Source organism: Perca fluviatilis, chromosome 1, assembly GCF_010015445.1.
Source record: "Perca fluviatilis chromosome 1, GENO_Pfluv_1.0, whole genome shotgun sequence".
Lineage (NCBI taxonomy): Eukaryota > Metazoa > Chordata > Actinopteri > Perciformes > Percidae > Perca > Perca fluviatilis.
In genome coordinates, this window is record NC_053112.1 from 26,123,467 (window position 1) to 26,143,022 (window position 19,556).

Consider the following 19,556-nt stretch of genomic DNA (forward strand, 5'->3'; position numbering starts at 1 on the left):
TGTACTTAACTTGCAAACCCTCATGCGAACGCAGGCTGGCCATGGCCGTGGAAGGCCTGTGCCGTCTGTTAAAATCATTGACTGTAACAGAACTTGCCTACAAAAACATTACAGAAATTACATTTTTCTTTTTTTTTTTATTCATTATAAAAGGACCCAAAGGGCTGCAACGATAGAACAAAATAGGAAAATTAGATGTGGACTATTAAATATTAGATCTCTGTCTTCTAAAGCAGTATTGGTAAACGATTTAATATCAGATAATAAAATTGATTTATTTTGTCTTACTGAAACCTGGCTGGGCCATGAAGAATATGTTAGTCTAAATGAAGCGACTCCTCCCAGTCATATTAATACTCAAATTACTAGAGGCTCAGGCCGAGGAGGGGGAGTTGGAGCCAGCTTTGATTCAAGCCTGTTAATTAATCCTAAACCTAAACTAAATTATAACTCATTTGAGAGTCTTATTCTTAATCTTCAACATCCAAAATGGAAAACATTACAGCCAATTATATTCATTGTTATTTACAGGGCTCCAGGTCCGTATTCTGAATTTTTATCTGAATTCTCAGAGTTTTTATCATATTTAGTCCTTAAATCAGACAAAGTACTTATTGTAGGTGATTTTAATATCCATGTGGACGTTGACAATGATAGCCTTAGCACTTCTTTCAACTCATTATTGGATTCAGTCGGTTTCAGTCAGTTTTAACCACACTCTCGACCTTGTGCTGGCATACGGTATTGAAATTGAGGATTTAATAATATTTCCGCAGAATTCGGTATTATCAGATCATTCTTTAATTACTTTCGAATTCTTACTACCTGACTATACTAAATTAAATAAAAGCTTCTACACTAGATGCCTATCTGACAGTGCTATAGCTAAATTTAAGGAAGAGATTCCAACAGCATTTGACTCTTTGTCATGCCTTAACATAACAGAGGACCTTTATGTTAACCTCAGTCCCTCTCAAATTGATACATTTGTAGACGGTGCTACGACCTGCCTACGGACGACTTTAGACTCCGTTGCTCCCCTCAAAAAGAAGATGATTAAGCAAAGGAAACTAGCACCTTGGTATAACTCCCTAACTCGCAAATTAAAACAAATCTCACGAAACATCGAAAGTAAATGGTGTTCCACCAAAGTGGAAGAATCTCGTTTGGATTGGCAAGAAAGTCTCAAAACCTATAGGAAGGCCCTAAGAAAGGCCAGATCAGACTATTACTCATCACTAGAAGAAATAGAAGAAATCTATCATAGAAGAAAATAAGAACAACCCAAGGTTTCTTTTCAGCACTGTAGCCAGGCTGACAGATAGTCACAGCTCTACTGAGCCATCTATTCCTCTAGCTCTGAGTAGTGATGACTTCATGAGCTTCTTTAATGATAAAATTATAACAATTAGAGATAAAATCTATCACCTTTTGCCCTCAACTTCTAACGGTTCACCTTTAAACGCAGGACCGCTAGAAAGAATGTCTATTCCCTACATATACTTGGACTGCTTTTATCCTATAGACCTTCAACAATTAATGTTAAAGATATCCTTAGCTAAGCCATCTACCTGTCTCTTAGACTCCATCCCAACGAGACTACTCAAAGAAGCGTTACCCATGGTTAACACTTCATTACTAGAAATGATCAATATGTCCTTATTAACAGGTTATGTACCGCAGTCATTTAAAATAGCTGTGATAATACCTCTTCTGAAAAAACCCACCCTCGATCCTGAGGTCTTAGCAAACTATAGACCTATATCTAACCTTCCCTTTCTATCCAAGATCCTTGAGAAGGAAGTTGCTAATCAGTTATGTGATTTTCTACATAGCAATAGTTTATTTGATGACTTTCAATCAGGATTTAGAAAGAATCATAGCACAGAGATGGCACTGGTGAAAATTACTAACGACCTTCTAACTGCTGCAGACAAAGGACTTGTCTCCATTCTTGTTTTACTAGATCTTAGTGCTGCATTTGACACTATTGACCAAACCATCCTGTTACAGAGACTGGAACACTTAGTTGGCATTAAAGGAATCGCACTTAGCTGGTTTAAGTCCTATTTCTCTGAGCGATCCCAATTTGTTAACATTAACGATAAACCCTCCAAGCACGCTAAAGTTAGCCATGGCGTTCCTCAAGGCTCAGTGCTTGGACCAATTCTATTTTCCTTATATATGCTTCCTCTAGGTAATATTATTAGGAAACACTCAATTAACTTTCACTGTTACGCAAACGACACACAATTATATCTGTCAATTAAGCCAGACGAAAGTGGGCAGTTTCAAGCGTGTATTAAAACACGTGTATTATTTCCTGATGTTAAACTCAAACAAAACTGAAGTTATTGTGATGGGACCAACACACCTCCGAACTTCATTATCTAAAGATATAGCTACTCTGGATGGTATTGCTCTGGCCTCCAGCACTACTGTCAGAAATTTAGGAGTTATTTTTGATCAGGATATATCCTTCAACGCCCACTTAAAACAAACCTCAAGAACAGCCTTTTTCCATCTTCGTAACATTGCCAAAATGAGGAATATCCTGTCTCAAAACGATACTGAAAAACTAGTCCATGCATTCATTACTTCTATACTAGACTACTGCAATTCCTTACTATCAGGTTGCTCAAATAAGTCCCTTAAGATTCTCCAGCTGATCCAGAATGCTGCAGCACGTGTTCTGACGAGAACTAAGAGAGGAGATCATATTTCTCCTGTATTGGCTTCTCTGCACTGGCTCTCTGTAAATTTTAGGATCGAATTTAAAATCCTCCTCCTGACCTACAAAGCTCTAAATGGTCAAGCACCATCATATCTGGAAGAGCTCCTAGTACCTTATTGTCCTAGTAGAGCACTACGCTCCCAGAATGCAGAGCTACTTGTGGTTCCTAGAGTCTCTAAAAGTAGACTGGGGGCCAGAGCCTTCAGCTACCAAGCTCCGCTCCTGTGGAACCAGCTCCCAGTTTGGGTTCGAGGGGCAGACACCGTCACCACATTTAAGAGTAAACTGAAAACCCTCCTCTTTGATAAAGCTTATAGTTAAGGAGTGAGGAGTTGCAGCGTCCACCTAACCGGCCCACCTGCTTCTCTTCGTAGTCATCAGTTTTATTTATCATATAATCAATAATATAGCGAGAGTAGAGGGAGGCAGGCCAGTACAGCCCGATCTGGTTGGGGAGAGTTCTAGCCCGACCAGGCACCTCTCTTTAACCTGCCTCTCTTAGTTATGTTATTATAATTCTAGACTGCCGGGGAAGTTCCTTTCTTCCTGTGACACACTGAGCTGCTCTCTCATCTCTACTTGTTTCCTTTTGTATGCATCCTGTCCCAGAAATGCTTGTTACTAACCTAGCTCTGGGGAGTTTACTCCCCGGAGTCCTTATGTTTCTTCTTCGCAGAGCTATGCTCTGCGATTCTCTGCAATTCCGGGCTGCATCCTGCTGCGTCCTGCTGCGTCCTGCTGCGTCCGCCGCATCCGACATGACATGAACTTCCACGATGACCTTCGAAGTCACTGTTCCATTATCTTTAATGTGACTATTATGTGCCACTGTTCATCACACCCCCAACCGGCCCGTCAGACACCGCCTACCAAGAGTCTGGGTCTGCCGAGGTTTCTTCCTAAAAGGGAGTTTTTCCTTGCCACTGTCGCAATAGCCACTGCTAATGCTTGCTCTTGAGGGAATTACTGTAATTGTTGGGGTTTTGGAATTTATAGTGTGGTCTAGACCTACTCTATCTGTAAAGTGTCTCGAGATAACTCTGTTATGATTTGATACTATAAATAAAATTGAATTGAAATTGAATTGAAAGGGGGGAACACCCACTGGGTTACAGTATGTTACAGTACATTGAAAATATGTTAAAATGTGCAGTACAGTTGTGAGCTCATGCAGATATGGGAATGAAAGAGCCCTTACTGGTAGTTTGTTGTGTGTGTCTAAGCTGGCCACATTTTTCACAAAACAAAAAGAAGAAAATCAAACAAAATGGCAAAAAAACAAAAAACACTTGCGAACTATACAGTCAACAGCAATTTAGCTCAACACTGAAATGAAAGATTTTTCTCACGAACATCATCATACTTTCTGATTCTCTAAATTTTTCTCTCCTCTCAATTTCCCCCTTTTTCTCTCCCTTCTCCCTTCTCATTTCCATTTCCCTCTCTCCTCTCCTCACACTCCATCCACCATCTTTTTTCCTCCAGGTGTGGGTTGTTTGATGTCTCTCTGTCCCAACCCGGCCAGCTGCCCCAGAAACCAAATAATGGGTTGTGTCATCCCACTGACACCTGGACGACCCCTAACCACCGGTTACTTCCCTAACGACCAACTCCTTCTCTAATGACCATGAGAAACACAGGACGACCACCGATCAATCACAGAAATTCCTCTGTAGCTGTCTGTCAGTGTCAGGATGTGTTTACTCGGTCAAAATGTCTTACATTTTACAGGCTAATGCATGACTGGGATGGCCTGTTGCGAGACTCATAAGCATGATGCCTTGCTACTTACATGCTATTCTTTAGTTTAGACCTGACCTGTCCCTAACTGACAAGAACAGGTGCAATAAGTTGTCCCTTCCAGTACATTTGATGTAGAACAGTGACCAAGAGAAAAATTGTTACTGTGGCATTTACAGCTAACAAGAAAACCTCTGACAGTGAGAGTGGTCGTATATGGTCATTACATGTGGCTGACAAGAAGGCAGGGTTCTGGTAAAATACATCCATTGGCCTCTGACCTGTCCTCTCACCTTTTACTAATTACAGGCTTGAGGAGTTGTGCAGGTGAAGGCGAACACACCTTTTGAAATCCATAAATATATCTACTGCAGCCACATGCCTAGCACAACAGTTCACACATTGCAACACACTTGATGGTTTCTATCCCACAGGTTGTATATACCTGCCTATGAATGCACATGAAGTTATGTTTGCAGGTAAATTTCAGACCTAACCAAGACCTTTTGGAAAGGTGTGACCAACATTCAATAATGCCTCCTACCCAAAAGTAGCCTATACAAAAAGTTAAAACCAGCTCCAGCTTGACCACCTACAATATCAAAATACTGCTTGCACATTCACACATTAAAAGTATCCAGGCTATGATAATAAATCAGTGACAGGGGTCATTCTGCCACATAATGTCTTTTACTTGCATACAAATTTGATGCACGACAATATTTTAATGTTGTGGTTTTGCCAATTTTACTTAAGTAAACAACTTGAATTACATGAATCATGCAGTGCACCTATGAGGAAGCATCTCCCTTCATATGTTTCTCTCATTTATTCAAGTTTTTCTCTTAATTTGTTATCATCTTTATTTATACATGCACATAGGCCCAACTAATGGAGTCTACCTTTATAAAAAAATGTTATCCCCAGGTTATCCCCCCCTATCTATTTCAAAGTTAGACAAAAGGTTGAAAACACCTGTCAGTTTAATGCTCTACAGCAGCACTATAAACTACAGCCTCCAAAAGGACCATAAAGTTAAATCACCTTTTTCAAGACTGCAATACTGTTATCAGCCACAAGGGTGCGCACGACGCACAAACCGGAAGCAGGAAATAGAGTCAACGTCGACCATGTGACGTCGACGTAGTGCGAAATTCAAACTTCTGTAACAAAACATCCTGCCAGAGGGCTTTTTTTCATCGATGTGGCGTATGGTTGCTAACTGATTTATACCTTCTTCCTCTCTCGTTTTCATACACATTCAGGTAAAATCGTAATGTCGAAAAGGGGTATTCGGTTAGCTGTTAGTAACGTAGGTTTTACTAACGTTACTTTTATTACTTTTGGTGGTTAACGTTAGCTAACGTTACAATTCGTTTAGCGTCAATTGACGTTAGCGTACTAGAAAGTGTTAGCGACTAACTAACGTTTATTTTGAACTCCGATAGCTAGCTAGAGTTGTGTGTTTCCCAGTTTAGATGAGTTTTTTTTAGTGAGTTGAGTGCTAACACTGCTGCTACAAAACCTTTTCTCTCCCCGCAGTGAGGTTTACCATCGTGCGGCTGAAGCGGGGAGGATGCCTGTGGAAAGAACGGAGCACCACGAACTCTTCAAATACTATGAGGTTTATGAGACTATCGGCTCAGGTAATGGCGTGTTCATGCGTGTCAGTGGGTAAAACAGCTCTGTCGCTGTCATATCCTCTCTGATGTGTGTTATGAACATTGTGTGTTTGTCAGGAGGCTTTGCTAAAGTCAAGCTGGGTCGACACATCCTGACAGGAGAGAATGTTGCCATTAAAATCATGAACAAGAAGGATCTCGGGGTGAGTCATGAAAGAGAGACCCTTTGCCCACTCAGGTTGTGCTAACTCCGTTGTAAGCGTTTGCATTAAACTGGTCAACAAAAACTTGAACGAAATCAGAAGAATTTTGACATAAAAGCATTAGCAACAGTTATTTTCATTAATTAAAGAATAATTCAGTCAAAGTTATGATCAATGCAATTGGTGTTGTTCCACTATTATGCTTTACATTAGACAACACTCTTCACAATAGTAAAAAAAAATTGGACTAACAAATGGACAGCAGAGTTTTGTAAAATGACGACAGAATATGTTCATATAATCACAATATGATTCCACTGAAAGTCGATAAACAATAATATGAAATGTTACTCAGTGCTACTCAGAATCTGATCTTTCTAGGTTCTGCATGAAATATAAGTAAAAAAAAATTGAGCAATTAAAAAAATTATACAGAATAAATGACAAATTATATATAAAAAAAAGTAATAGCAAACGGTTTGTCACCCCAGGATGACTTGCCCCGTGTGAAGGTGGAGATTGAGGCCATGAAGAACCTGAGTCATCAGCACGTATGTCGTCTCTACCAGGTCATAGAGACCTCCACCCAGATCTTCATGGTGCTGGAGGTAAGCACACGGTGGATGGGTGGGGTGGGATGCTGGAGCTAAGCACACAGAATGTGTGTTTGTGCATTATGTTCAGCAATTTTGCATTTTTCTCTCCCTCTGTCCTTTCTTTACCCTCAGTACTGTCCAGGTGGAGAGTTGTTTGACTACATCATAGCAAAGGACCGTCTGTCAGAGGAGGAGACCAGGGTGTTTTTCAGACAAATTGTGTCTGCGATGGCCTACGTCCACAGCCAGGGCTACGCACACAGGGACCTCAAACCAGTAAACCCAACCACTGATTGCATTTTGAAAGAGTGACTGGGAGAATGTGACACGAGAGAAACTATGACAAAATGTGTCTGCTTGACTGTGACTGAATATTAATGCTAAGGTCTGCTGCAATTCTTGTTTCTTTGAAATGTAGGAAAACTTGTTGATTGATGAAGACCACAACTTGAAGCTTATAGACTTTGGATTGTGTGCCAAACCTAAGGTACATCACCACATTCCCTTTCTCATTGTGTTAGTGTTAAAAATATTTGGCCTGTTTACTGTCTAAGCAAAGAGAAAAGGGGGGTGGGGGACATAAACATATTTTTTGGTGGAGGCAAATTTATTTGGTTGGTCTCACAGGTTTTACATTATGAAACAAATATTTTGCCATTCACATTGTAGATTGAAGCTGATGCCTAAAGACAAGTGTTTTACATAGTGATTAGTGCCTATAAACATGATGTGTACATGTGGTCATCTCTCTGATAGGGAGGTTTGGGTTTTGAGCTGAAGACGTGTTGTGGGAGCCCTGCCTACGCTGCTCCTGAACTCATCCAGGGCAAAGCATATATTGGCTCAGAGGTGAGAGATGCATGCTGTTCACAACTTTTTAGAACCATCGAGGGTTGCAATTTCAAGATTTGCCCTTATTTAAACCCACAAAACTTGCATTTGTTTTTCCACTAAAAGTCATGTTTACCTGGCTGTTCCAGAATTCTGCTTTTTCATGGTGTGCTGTTCATATTCACTGGTGCATGACTCGGTGCAACTGAGCTGTGAAATCTTTACTGTAACGCTGAAATAGTGACGTTTAACCTCCAGGCCGATGTGTGGAGTATGGGAGTGCTGCTGTTTGCGCTGCTCTGTGGATACCTACCCTTTGATGACGACAACTGCATGGTCCTCTACAGGAAGATTACAGTAAGAGCACTGACATTTCCCCAGCTGTTTAATATTTCTGACATTGAATTTATTTGAAATGCTGTAATACAAAGTGTTGTTTTATTTAAATGTATTATTTGACCAGTTCCAAAATCACTTTTCTACAAGTATTGTGTGTTCTTATTATCTATGGAATATTAATATCTAAGTAAAATCCCAATACCAGAGAACCCTTATGTTTGTTTTTGTTTAGTGTATTACGGTTTCATAATGTGTGTAGCTCTCTTCACAACATCACAGACACAGGTTGGTTCTTTGCTCTTCTGTCCTTAATGCATCCACGTCACACCGTGAGAACTATATGTGAATGAACATAGTAGGCACGTCAAATTAATTATACATTACCGAAGAAAATGCACATTGTGCTGAGCGCGAATAAAAATAAAGCGTCACATGTAAGATAAAATACCTCGTTGGCTGCTTGTCCTGAAAAGAGGTTCTTAAATCCTTTGAAAATCCTTTACTGTTCACTTGGCCTTTGACAACAGTGTAACTCCCAAATTAATTATCACAGCGCCGTAACATGCGCTCACGTTAGATTACCCTTGGTCCATTAACAAATTCCGCAGCAGTGGAAACCACAACAGAGAACTTTAGTTCCGAGAGGAACAAAAACTCGATGGACTATAATCTTGAACTATTACATCACATTCATTTTAACCTTTTACATTAAACACATTTCCTATTTATTTACTGTATGAGACTATAAATATAAACTATAAATTTACTATGAATTTTGCATTAATTATGCGTCATAAACAGCACATATTTAACAGCACTTACAATGTGTCTTTGTATGTCTTCTATCTCTTTAGAGAGGTACATATGAAAACCCCCGGTGGCTGTCTCCTGGTAGTGTCCTCCTCCTCAACCAGATGATGCAGGTACGTAATAATAAAAATAATAATAATAATAAGACACACTCTCCCATGTCTTTCACTTTTTGGCTATTTTACATATATTTTACTCCTTGAGTTAGCAGACTGGTTTTTATTGCACAACACTGGAACTCACCAAAACACATTGTCACTTGCCATAACAGAAGACTTGAAGGAATTTGGAATTTACATAACTGGAATAAAAATTTGTATTCTTTTGATAACATGTACAGTATTTTAGACACGTTGTTGATTGTTGGGTGTGTAGTCTCTTGCGTACTGAGTTGTAGTTTCCGCGTGTGTCCTGTAGATGGACCCCAAGCGGCGTCTTAGTGTTCGACATCTGCTGGACCATCCCTGGGTGATGAAAGACTACAACAGCCCCGTGGAGTGGCACAGCAGGCAGCCGGTACACACTCACACATTCATACATGAAAACACTATATTACACATACAGTCATAAACATATAAACATAACTGCATAATCACAAACGCCATAGTATCTTTTAATTGTTAATGGGGCAGCATGCTGCCTCTTTTACTTTAGGATCTGTACATTTCAAACTGAAAATTTGATCCATTTTCAAAGGGGTTTTCCAATTTGCTAAATTTTGTTTTATATGAATATTATTATTTTAGAATTGTTGTTTTCATGCTCACATATAATAAAAAAATAAATGAATAAAAAAGTGTGTCTTGGATTTTGTGTGAACATACCTGCTCTTGTTTTTTTTCTATTTTATTTTTTAGCTCGGCCACATAGATGAGGACTGTATCACTGAGATGGCTGTCAACATGAAACGGTCTAGGGCGAGCACCACAGCGCTGGTCAAGGAGGTGTGTTTCTGTTTGTACTCACATTTGCGTATTATTTTGGTCAGTTCATCATGGGTTGATTTTGTTGTGATGTGGACGGTGACATGACAAGTACTAATATGTTAAACATTCTGCACCCCTTGTATTCTGTGCAAACATAATATCGTTTACATACTTTCTATTTGATATGCAGTCTGTTACATCTTAACTCCTACAGTGGCGGTATGACCAGACCACAGCCACCTACCTGCTGCTGCTGTCAAAGAAGCAGAGGGGCAAACCTGTTCGCCTGTGCCTTGAACCAACCGCCTGTGAGGACTCCTGCTCTCCACTGCACCAGGGACTACAGGTCTGACTCTGGATCACAACTCCCAAAATGCTTTGTTCTTTTTCTGGGCTACTGACTCTACCCTTTTCAGTACCTTACATACTTAATGTGTCCCAGTACAGTAGTGTTGTTGTAGATCTTTTTGTCTTGTTTCTTTTTCTTTCCATTTCTTACTTTCTCGCTCTCTCTTTCAGACAAGGGAAGCCCTTCACTTCAGCGAGGATGAAGATGCTGTTATTGTGGGTTCTCTGGAATTTTGCTCGGACTACATTGATGATTGCCCGTGGGTTTCAGTTGCAAACAACAAAGACATGGTATGTGAAAGTTGGAACACATGTATTTTGTCATTTTTGCTGTCTTCCATATCCTTACAGATTAAGTTTGGGTTAGAAACCTTGTTAGCTGCTATGGTGAAGGGCCATGACTGTTCTCTTCCAGAGATATCTGCCCATACCATGTGTATCTCTTCTTTGTATTCCTAAAGAGACTGGCCTCTCCTTCAGTGGAGAAAAAGTGTGTTTACAGCTCGACCCCAGAGAGGGGGCGAACAACGGCACAGCACCGCCAGGAGAGGAGGGACAGAGACCAGGGACAAACCAGTGAGAACAAGGAGAATATTGCTGTGCAGGAGAAAGATGTCGAAATATTTGCGTTGCCTCCTCCTCGAACTCCTGCGTCCAGTAAAAAGAATGCACGGCCCAACAAAAATGTGTTGACCACACCCAATCAAAATGCTAATGTCAATGGCACCAAAACTAATGCAGTCACACCTAAAGGTAAGAGGAGTCTCTTGTTTACTCAACCCATGGCAGTAATGAATTACATACAACACAGAGTTTCAGTTTATCATGCAGTTTATTTATATACTGTAATTGTTTGTGTTCCTAACAAGGGCTTGAAGTACAATCTCCATTAGATTATTTGTATTAGCCAACTGCCCCTCTCCACGTTGCTCTCTTTCATTTATCTGTCCCTCGCTCCGTCTTCATGCAGCTCTCATAATCACAAGTGCCACGTCCACATGCCGCACATTTGCAAGTAAATTGTCTTCTGGTAATAAACTCATTTATTGGGCCTGTTTTTTATTTTTTATTTATTCCAAAGCTTCTCATATTTCTATAATTTAGCTGTCATTACTGAATCCTCTGAAAATGGACACACACTTATCATTGTCAACTCAAAGGTGAGGTTATTATCAGGAAGCTAATTCTATTCACTTATCTATGAATGAAGGACACTAATATGAATGGAGAATCCTTAAAGTCTTAATTATGTGAATTCTCTGCTCAGATGTCCGGCCTCATTAGCCTCCTCTATAAACTCCGCCACAAGCCGGTTTACGCGCCGCAGCTGACCTATTTGGTGTTAAACCCTTGGAATCTTGCTCGGCCCTGTTCTCTAAGCTACAGAGCAGACATGCTGCCTCGTCCCCACACACACACAACCCCCTCTGTCCCAAGGTGTGTGCTGTGACAGGTGTAGCTGTCTCTTTCCTCTGCTCACCGTCCCACGTGGGCTGTAGTGACATGTGTTCTCTTGCCGTGTGTGTGTGTGTGTGTGTGTGTGTGTTAGGTGGAGGCAGTGCCTCTAAAGAGCCAAATAAGAAGAGAGCAGCAGAGTTCAAGGAGCTTGCAAACGTTGAAATACTTGCTTTCAGTCCTGAGCGAAGGTGAGTGGAGGCCTTCAACAGCCTTGCTCACTCAGTTTGAGTAAGATAATCACCTAAATTACCAAAGAATTGGACAGAAATGGTACACAGCACAATAGTGCTGTTTCTGTTCTAATACTGAAACTGAAAAGTTGAAAGGTTAAGTAAGAGCAGTTTGATCAAATGATCCGCCAAAGTGATTACATGTCGGACCCTGTTTGCTCTCCAGGTCTCGGTCATTGGACATGGCTGTTACGGGAGACAGCGGGAAGAAAAAGAGAGGAGGAAAGGTGTTCGGTTCCCTGGAGAGAGGCCTGGATAAGATGATCACCATGCTCACTCCCAGCAAGAAGCGAGCCCTGCGTGTTGGCCCACGGAAGATCAAGGTATAAAGCGTGCCAAAGTTGCACACCTTGTCCCATGTTCTCTACTACATGTTCTACTTTTTTCGCTAGGTACAGTACAACGTTACTCTGACCAGTCAGACCAACCCTGACCAGGTCCTTAACCAGATCCTCTCCATCCTGCCAGAGAAAAACGTAGATTTCACACAGAAAGGGTAAGAAAACCCGCCTTACCCCCCTTTCTGATCAGAAGACCCAGTCTTTGATCCAATCCTAATGTTTCTGTGTCGCCTTCTTCGCCTTTCATTTTAGGTATACCCTAAAATGTCGGACCTGGGGTGACTTTGGGAAGGTAACCATGGCGTTTGAGCTGGAGGTGTGCCTCCTGCAGAGGCCGGAGGTCGTTGGGATCCGGCGCCAAAGGCTGAAGGGAGATGCCTGGGTCTACAAGCACCTAGTGGAAGACATCCTTTCCACATCCAGTATCTAAGAAATGCACTTTCCTAACAATGTAAATGGACACTGGCGTTTTTGTGTCCAAGAATAAATTATGTCTGATTAGTGACTGATGCAAAGATTCATACAGGATGGCGTCTTAGCACGTTAATGATTTGTCCTTCATTATTCATAGTGAATATTTAAAATTGTCCTTAGGCCAGCCTGCAATCCCCAGAGTACATGTTACATTAAATGTATGAGCATTACATCTCAGAATCCTGTACAGCATATCATGATTTATGTATAGTATTGCTGTTTTACTTTATAATTATTACGCTGAAGTGTGTGTGTGTGTGTGTGTGTGTGTGTGTGTGTGTGTGTGTGTGTGTGTGTGTGTGTGTGTGTGTGTGTGTGTGTGTGTGTGTGTGTGTGTGTGTGTGTGTGTGTGTGTGTGTGTGTGTGTGTGTGTGTGTGTGTGTGTGTGTGTGTGTGTGTGTGTGTGTGACGAAGCTATTTACAGTACAGTGCTAATTACCATATACTTTGTCTTAATGTTGTTATTCTCCCCTGTAGTTGTAGTCATTAATTACATGTTTACAATTCTTCCAGTTCTTACAAGTTTGCGTTGTATGAAATGTCTGCTTTTATTTCTAGTTTGTATTGTCTATTGCATTTTGTCTGTAAGATTTCTACTGACATAAAATAGCAAAATAAATGGTTTCTGGTAAATGTCTCCATGTGTTTATGGAGGCAGATGATTAAGGAGATGAGATTCATTTATCTACTTCCCTGACATCAAACGTTCTTTTTTTTTTATCATTCACTCAGCAGTTTGATGGAGCAGTGACGTGTTTTACTCTCTGTCATCATCCTTCTGTTCGTCTTGTCTTTACTTCTCTTTGGTACAAAGATTGATAGTGATAGTTTAGCTTAGTGACGGCATTTCTCAGTTCATATTTAGTAAAACAAGTGGTGAAAGGTGTCAAATGTCCGATGTTTGAAAGCACATCTTGCACTCGTTTTGATTATGGAAACCAACTACGGCATTTTATGCAAAAGTAATGCACATATGTGGAATATAGCCACATTTTGCATATTTTATCCCTAAAAATGTAAATGTTGGCTCATTAAACTGCAGGAATTCAGATGTTTTGTGTTCTCAAGTAAATTTATAAGCACAGTGAAAGATAATGATTTAGCTCTGACGCTCAAAATGGTGGATGATCATTGTTATGGCAGAAATGGCTGTAGGAGCATGATTGTTATGACTGACTGAATGACTAAATAATGATTATTGCCAGCAACATCTGAACAGAGTAAAATAAGGGTGTCTCTCCCCTCCCTGTTCCAAGACTAGATGCCACTTAGCCGTAACAGTGCTGCAGCTGATTGGCATTTATTTGTGGCAGGTTCTCCTTGGTGTCTCAGCAGGGAGGGGAAGGGTAACGATGGGTTGAGGTGATGATAAGGGGGGTTTAACCTTAATGGAGTCTGAGAGAGGATGGGGGGGGTTAGATGATAATTTAGGACAGGAGGTGAAGGTTGGAGTTGGAGAAATAAAAAAAAATGCATCCTCCTCAGCCCATATCCTTCATATTATTCCATCGGTGGTAATGACTCCTGCTGGGCTGAGGTTGGAGGATCAGAGCTGTGTGTGTGTATGTGTGTGTGTGTGTGGTATGGACAACAGCTGGAGTAAAAGCCAGCTGTCACCTTTCTCACATATAAAAGAGATTCTCCCCTTTTTTCTGGCCTTTTCCCATTTTCTCTAGCCAATACATGAGCCTGATTCTTCTCACCTTTTTGTATTCTTTTCTGTGACTTTTCTATTAAATATTTTGGTTCTTCTTGGATCATAAGTTTGGTGCCTTATATTGTTTCATTTACTTCCATCTTTCAGTGTCTGCAGGAGTAATGGGGCAGGTAGATGTTTCATGGTTCCTCCTTTTAAGAAAAACTAAAAATCCTGCAGTGGTCTGCTAATCATAATGATGTTCATGAAATTAATCTTGTCATTGTCCCTCCATTCAAACAGGGGGCACTGCAATCCCTATTCCTTATAAATTGTGACATTCAGTCAATGCTTGTTTGGAAACTAGAACAAGAGAGCATGTCTGCCACAAGTTCTGTAGATAATTATTAAAGCTGAGAAAGTTTGCAGAATATAGAGCAGTGTGAAACGTACTTTATGAGGAGCACAGTGAGCTGACACGCAGTGCATCCAGTTTGGAAGCAGTGTTGTGTAAGTAGAAATTATTTGTGAAAGCTAGAACAGATTAGAGCAGATTTGTGTTCACTTGTTTTGTTTCTTCTTTTCAGGCCTGTGAGTGTAAAGACGAGTAGGAGAAATGAGGCTTCTGCTGACAATCATTCTCATTCTCCTTTTCCTATGTGAGTTTATGTCTTTTTTTTTAATAATTTTTTTTAGAAGAGCTGTTCCACTGATACGGTCCAAAAATTTTGCTTGCTGTTTTTTTGTGAGGCAGCTGCATGACACATCCATTTCTTTTTGTTCCTCTGACTGTCTGTCCATTGCTCATTTTTCAGGGTTTCACAGGGCTCAGATGTCTAATGACACCTTGCATGGAAATCCCTGTGAGGTAGGTTGATGGAAATATACATTAACAAAGTAGTTAGGCCTACATGTGCCATAATATAGTGCTTCCCAACTTGGGGGTGGCACCCCCGAGGCATCCCAGTATAAATTTCAGGGGTCAAAAGATGGATAAGCTATTTAAAAAAGGAAAATAAAATTGTTACACACAAATGCATTTGAAACAAATTTTCTTTTTTCTTGTGAAATACTAGATACTTTTACCTCTCCAGTCTCAAAAAACTTAAAATTAAACATTTGGAGAGCCCTGGTAGCCCAGTGGTCACGTGCCACATAAATGCAATGTCTGTGGTTCGATTTCAGCCAGGAACAGATCTCGCATGTCCCTCTTTCTGCCCACATTTCCTGTCTCCCTCTTCACTACCGACGAAAAAATGCTGTTAAAAGATTCAAAGTAAGCGACTATCTGGTGAACATAGTGGTGCATTTAGATGCTACAGAGCCAAATAATTCCCTTGAGTTACCAAAACAGAGCTAAAAGAGTATTGGACCTACATTTGCCAGGTGGACAGAAACACGACTCCAAATAAATTCCATGGTTGCTCCGTAAGCTTTTTTTTATCAGCATTATCCTATCACATGTCTACTTTGCATTTGTTCTTTTAGGCTGTATCCATGAGTGAGGCAGCAGTGTCTCTCCTCTTGTCTCCTCTGTCTCTGTACTCCTGGCTGGCCTCCATGCTGCTCAGACTCGTCCTGTCCGTCCCGGCTCTTGTCCTCAGCTCCCTGCATCTCTCCCTGCTGCTGCTCCTGGCCTGGCCGTGGTGCGTTGCCACCGTCTGTGTCTCCCTGCTGCTGACTTGTGTCCATGTTGCCCTGTACCTGCTTCACCTGGCCCTGGTGGTTGGGGTGGTGGCCATTTTGACCCTCACGCAGCACAAAATGGCTGACAGTGACACCACCAAGGAGAAAGTGTTGGACCAGCAGAAGAAACCGGAGAGATTTCCCACCCAAACCAGACTGGGGATGTTTGGTTGTAGGGTTGTGCAGCATGGCTGAGTTCTGCTGTAAAATCATTTTATTGTGTCTTTCTTCAAATAAAAATCTGCCTCAATTAGTTTGGACCTGTTTTGACCTTCATTTATTTAATGAACGTACAACTGCAGTTGATTTTTACATAGATTTTGTGTTTAAATTGGCTTTGGGACACTTTGTAAGAAGCAACAGAAAGAGAAAAGCACTGATTAGTGTGCGTCCTCGTGACCTAAATGAGGGTGAAAATATATCTGCTGGTTGCTACTTTAACAGTGTACAGTTGTCCACTTATCTATCTCTCTCATTTTCTCTCTCCTCGTCTTTTAAATGTGGCCCCCCAATTATCTGCGGATTGTTGTGCTGTTTTCTTCCCATCGGAAGATGTTATCATTAGACATGTCTGTCAAATGGAAATGAGTGGACAACAGAAAAAGGGAGAGGAAAAAAATATTTTCTACATTTATTGCGCCTTTAGATGTATGTGTGTTTATACAGTGCCGGGCATGCAAGCCATATTCCTGAAAAACACTAATAAAGGGAGTTAACAGGGAGAGAAACTACATGTGGTATAGGCGTTGAGCCAAAGCGACGAATGCTTGACCAACCAGTAAACCGTGTGTGCTGACACGCTGTGGCTCTCAGATCTCAGGCAAGCATTAAAAATTGCACGAAAAAACAATTTTATCAAAACTATTAACACTCCAGCCGAAGGGTGTAGCCATACAAAGTAATGGGTGAACTTTCTGTGCTGTTGTAAATGTGTGTGACCGTGTGTGAAAGAGACAGACAGAGAGACAGAAGGGAAATGAGGCTGGATCATAGAGATTTATTACATGGCCGTGGCATCCTAATTAGCATAAAGACTGGACCGGCCCACTCAAGCAGAGAATTAAAAACCTTAATTGTGCTGTCAGCCTTCCTCTCTCTTTCTCACTGTTGACTCTACTTCATTCTGCTCGCATTCGTTTCCTCCCGCTCTCCTCGCCCTCTCCTCTCTGCTTATGAAGTAGCCTCCGTCCATGCTGTTTAATTGTTGGTGATGAATGGGAAGCAGGATGTTTGTAATTGTCTCAGAGATGGGCACGACGGTGATCATCTGGAGGAAGGAGAAGGGCAGGGAGAGTTTTCCTATTTGAAAAGAGGAGAGTGAGGAGGCCATTTATCAAATGTTTGTATGAAGGAGGAAAATTAGCTTGGCAGACACAGGCGAGGAAGCGTTAGTGGGATTTGATCCCAGGCCAGACTGGGCCTATACGTGGAGCCAAAGTTTTCCAGTACAATGCAACGTTCACATCATATGGGATGAATGGTAGAGATGGGAAAGGTTCCCATGTTTATGACGTGAAAGTGTCCTCATTATCAGACAACTCAAGACGGTTGTGTGAGGGTTTAAATACCTTAAACAATGGACTTATCATAAAATGAGGCGTCCATGTTTGTTTGTTTGGTTGGTTTTCTTCTGTTCTATCAAGCAAGTTTGATATATTGGAGCTTTCAGAAAAATCAACTTTACTAGGTGTAATTATGACCTGAAGAATGATTCAAATGCACGACAGTGATAGTTAGTCTTCAGTCCAATATCAGTGTCCTGTTTGGGATGTGACTGTGAGTACACGTATTAATTATTGTGGGGCATTTTTTTGCCAAATAATTTTGTTTTATTACGACCCGGTAGAAAATGTTGCATGGATTGGGAACCACTGCAGTAGATCCTCCATTTTTGCACTTTTAAACTTGTAGCATGGTTACTAAAATTTGTCTTAACTGGGTTTTTTTTGGATGGCATTTCTCAGAGATTGCCTGCAAATTAAAAAGTATTTTCATTTTCTTGTTTGGTTTGGCTGTCAGTGCTAATGCTAACTACACAAATTGTTTTCAGCTGACAAACCTTTTACTGCCATGTAACATCACTCCCTTACGCAGCAAAGATATACTACAAACAGACGCTGTGTTATCAATCACTCCCTCTTTCAATCATTATTCCTTACATTATAAACATATTTAAAAGTTTACTCTGTAATGAGCATAAAAAAAGAGATTTTTCTGTCTCCACTTACAGATGTAATGTAATGTAACTTTCACATGACGCTTTGCATTGTACGTTTCTTTAAAGAAAGTAAAGTTAATGCTTTGGACACTACTTTTTGGGAATTTCTGAGGGCCCCAAGCGGTGCATAAATGTCACACTGAAAAATCTGGTGCTCAAATAAAATTGCAAAAAGTAAATGTAGTGCACTTGGCAGCAAATAGGGAGTTATTTCAGACACAGCAGATGTAAACAGCTGCAAATGTCGACAATGAAAGGTGTCATCAGATGTCTGTAGGTTGAATCACAAGACAAAGAGTAGAATAAAAAAGAAAAACATTAAACCAGGGATGCCTATACTAGCAGACAGTACCTTTATTGATATAGCTTGGCTGCTAACGTATTAAGGACTAACAGAATAATAAGCAGGAAGAGGGTGGGAAGAGGACGACGTGGAACAAGGAGTGCAGCAGTGAAAGGTTTCTCAGGAGGAGGAAGAGGAGGAAGTATTTTGCGAGGGTCAGTCCTGTTTGTGCGTCTCTGCTGTCAAAGCCTCTCCTGCTGCAGCAGACGAGGTTAAGACTTAAGAGGCCAGCCCCTCTCACACTGCCTCTCTCTCAGCACTGACAGCTCACACACACACACACACACACACACACACACACACACACACACACACACACACACACACACATACACATACACACGCACACACGCACACACACACACACACACACTACTCCAACATGCTTTGTCTTAAACTTTCCACTTTACCCCAATCCTCACCTAATTTTTAACCTATCTGCCCTTCCTTCTCGATCTTTTGTGTCTCTTGTTCACCCTTTGCTTCAGTTTCTCTCATTGTTTTTCTGTTTCTATCTTTCTTCTTCTTCTCTCTCTCTAATTGGTCTCCGCTAGGTTAGCTTAGACAGGCCTATTCATCATAGCACTACGCTCAGAGACAAACCCTCAGGGAGCGAGGGGGAGATAGACGGAGTTAGACGGGAGGGTGAGAGGGTCTGCCGCTTGTCAACACACTCCTCTCCTCTTCTTTTCCCCTCCTTTCTCTCTTTTTCCCCTCCCTCCTTTCTCTGCTCAGTTCATATATGTCAGTTTTGCAGAGGAAAGAGGGGGTGAGGGAGGTAAGGAAAGGGAGGGAGGGAATGTAGACACATTAGTTAGGCTATTAGCTCAACAAGCTGCTTCCATGCCTGTCAATGGTCCGACATCCACACACAGACAGACATGTACGCACACACACACTGTACTCACATCTGACATTTGTTACATGTAGTATCTGCGTGAGAGAGTGATTGTGAGTGACGGGCCGAGGGGGGGAAATAACTTTACATTGAACTACACGTCTCGTCATTTCTGGTATCCAG

General features: G+C 41.1%; 1 protein-coding gene across 1 annotated transcript; it reads left to right on the plus strand.

The window, feature by feature from the left end:
* Positions 1 to 5,601: 5,601 nt before the first annotated feature.
* Positions 5,602 to 13,321, plus strand: melk (maternal embryonic leucine zipper kinase). The gene is made up of 18 exons (XM_039778211.1): positions 5,602 to 5,739; positions 6,017 to 6,120; positions 6,214 to 6,299; positions 6,791 to 6,907; positions 7,028 to 7,171; positions 7,314 to 7,382; positions 7,652 to 7,744; positions 7,985 to 8,083; positions 8,920 to 8,988; positions 9,293 to 9,391; positions 9,733 to 9,819; positions 10,016 to 10,147; positions 10,321 to 10,440; positions 10,611 to 10,902; positions 11,699 to 11,795; positions 12,004 to 12,160; positions 12,230 to 12,333; positions 12,431 to 13,321. The coding sequence occupies exons 2-18, from the start codon at positions 6,051 to 6,053 to the stop codon at positions 12,606 to 12,608; spliced, it is 2,013 nt and encodes a 670-aa protein (XP_039634145.1). The 5' UTR covers positions 5,602 to 5,739; positions 6,017 to 6,050; the 3' UTR covers positions 12,609 to 13,321.
* Positions 13,322 to 19,556: the final 6,235 nt, after the last annotated feature.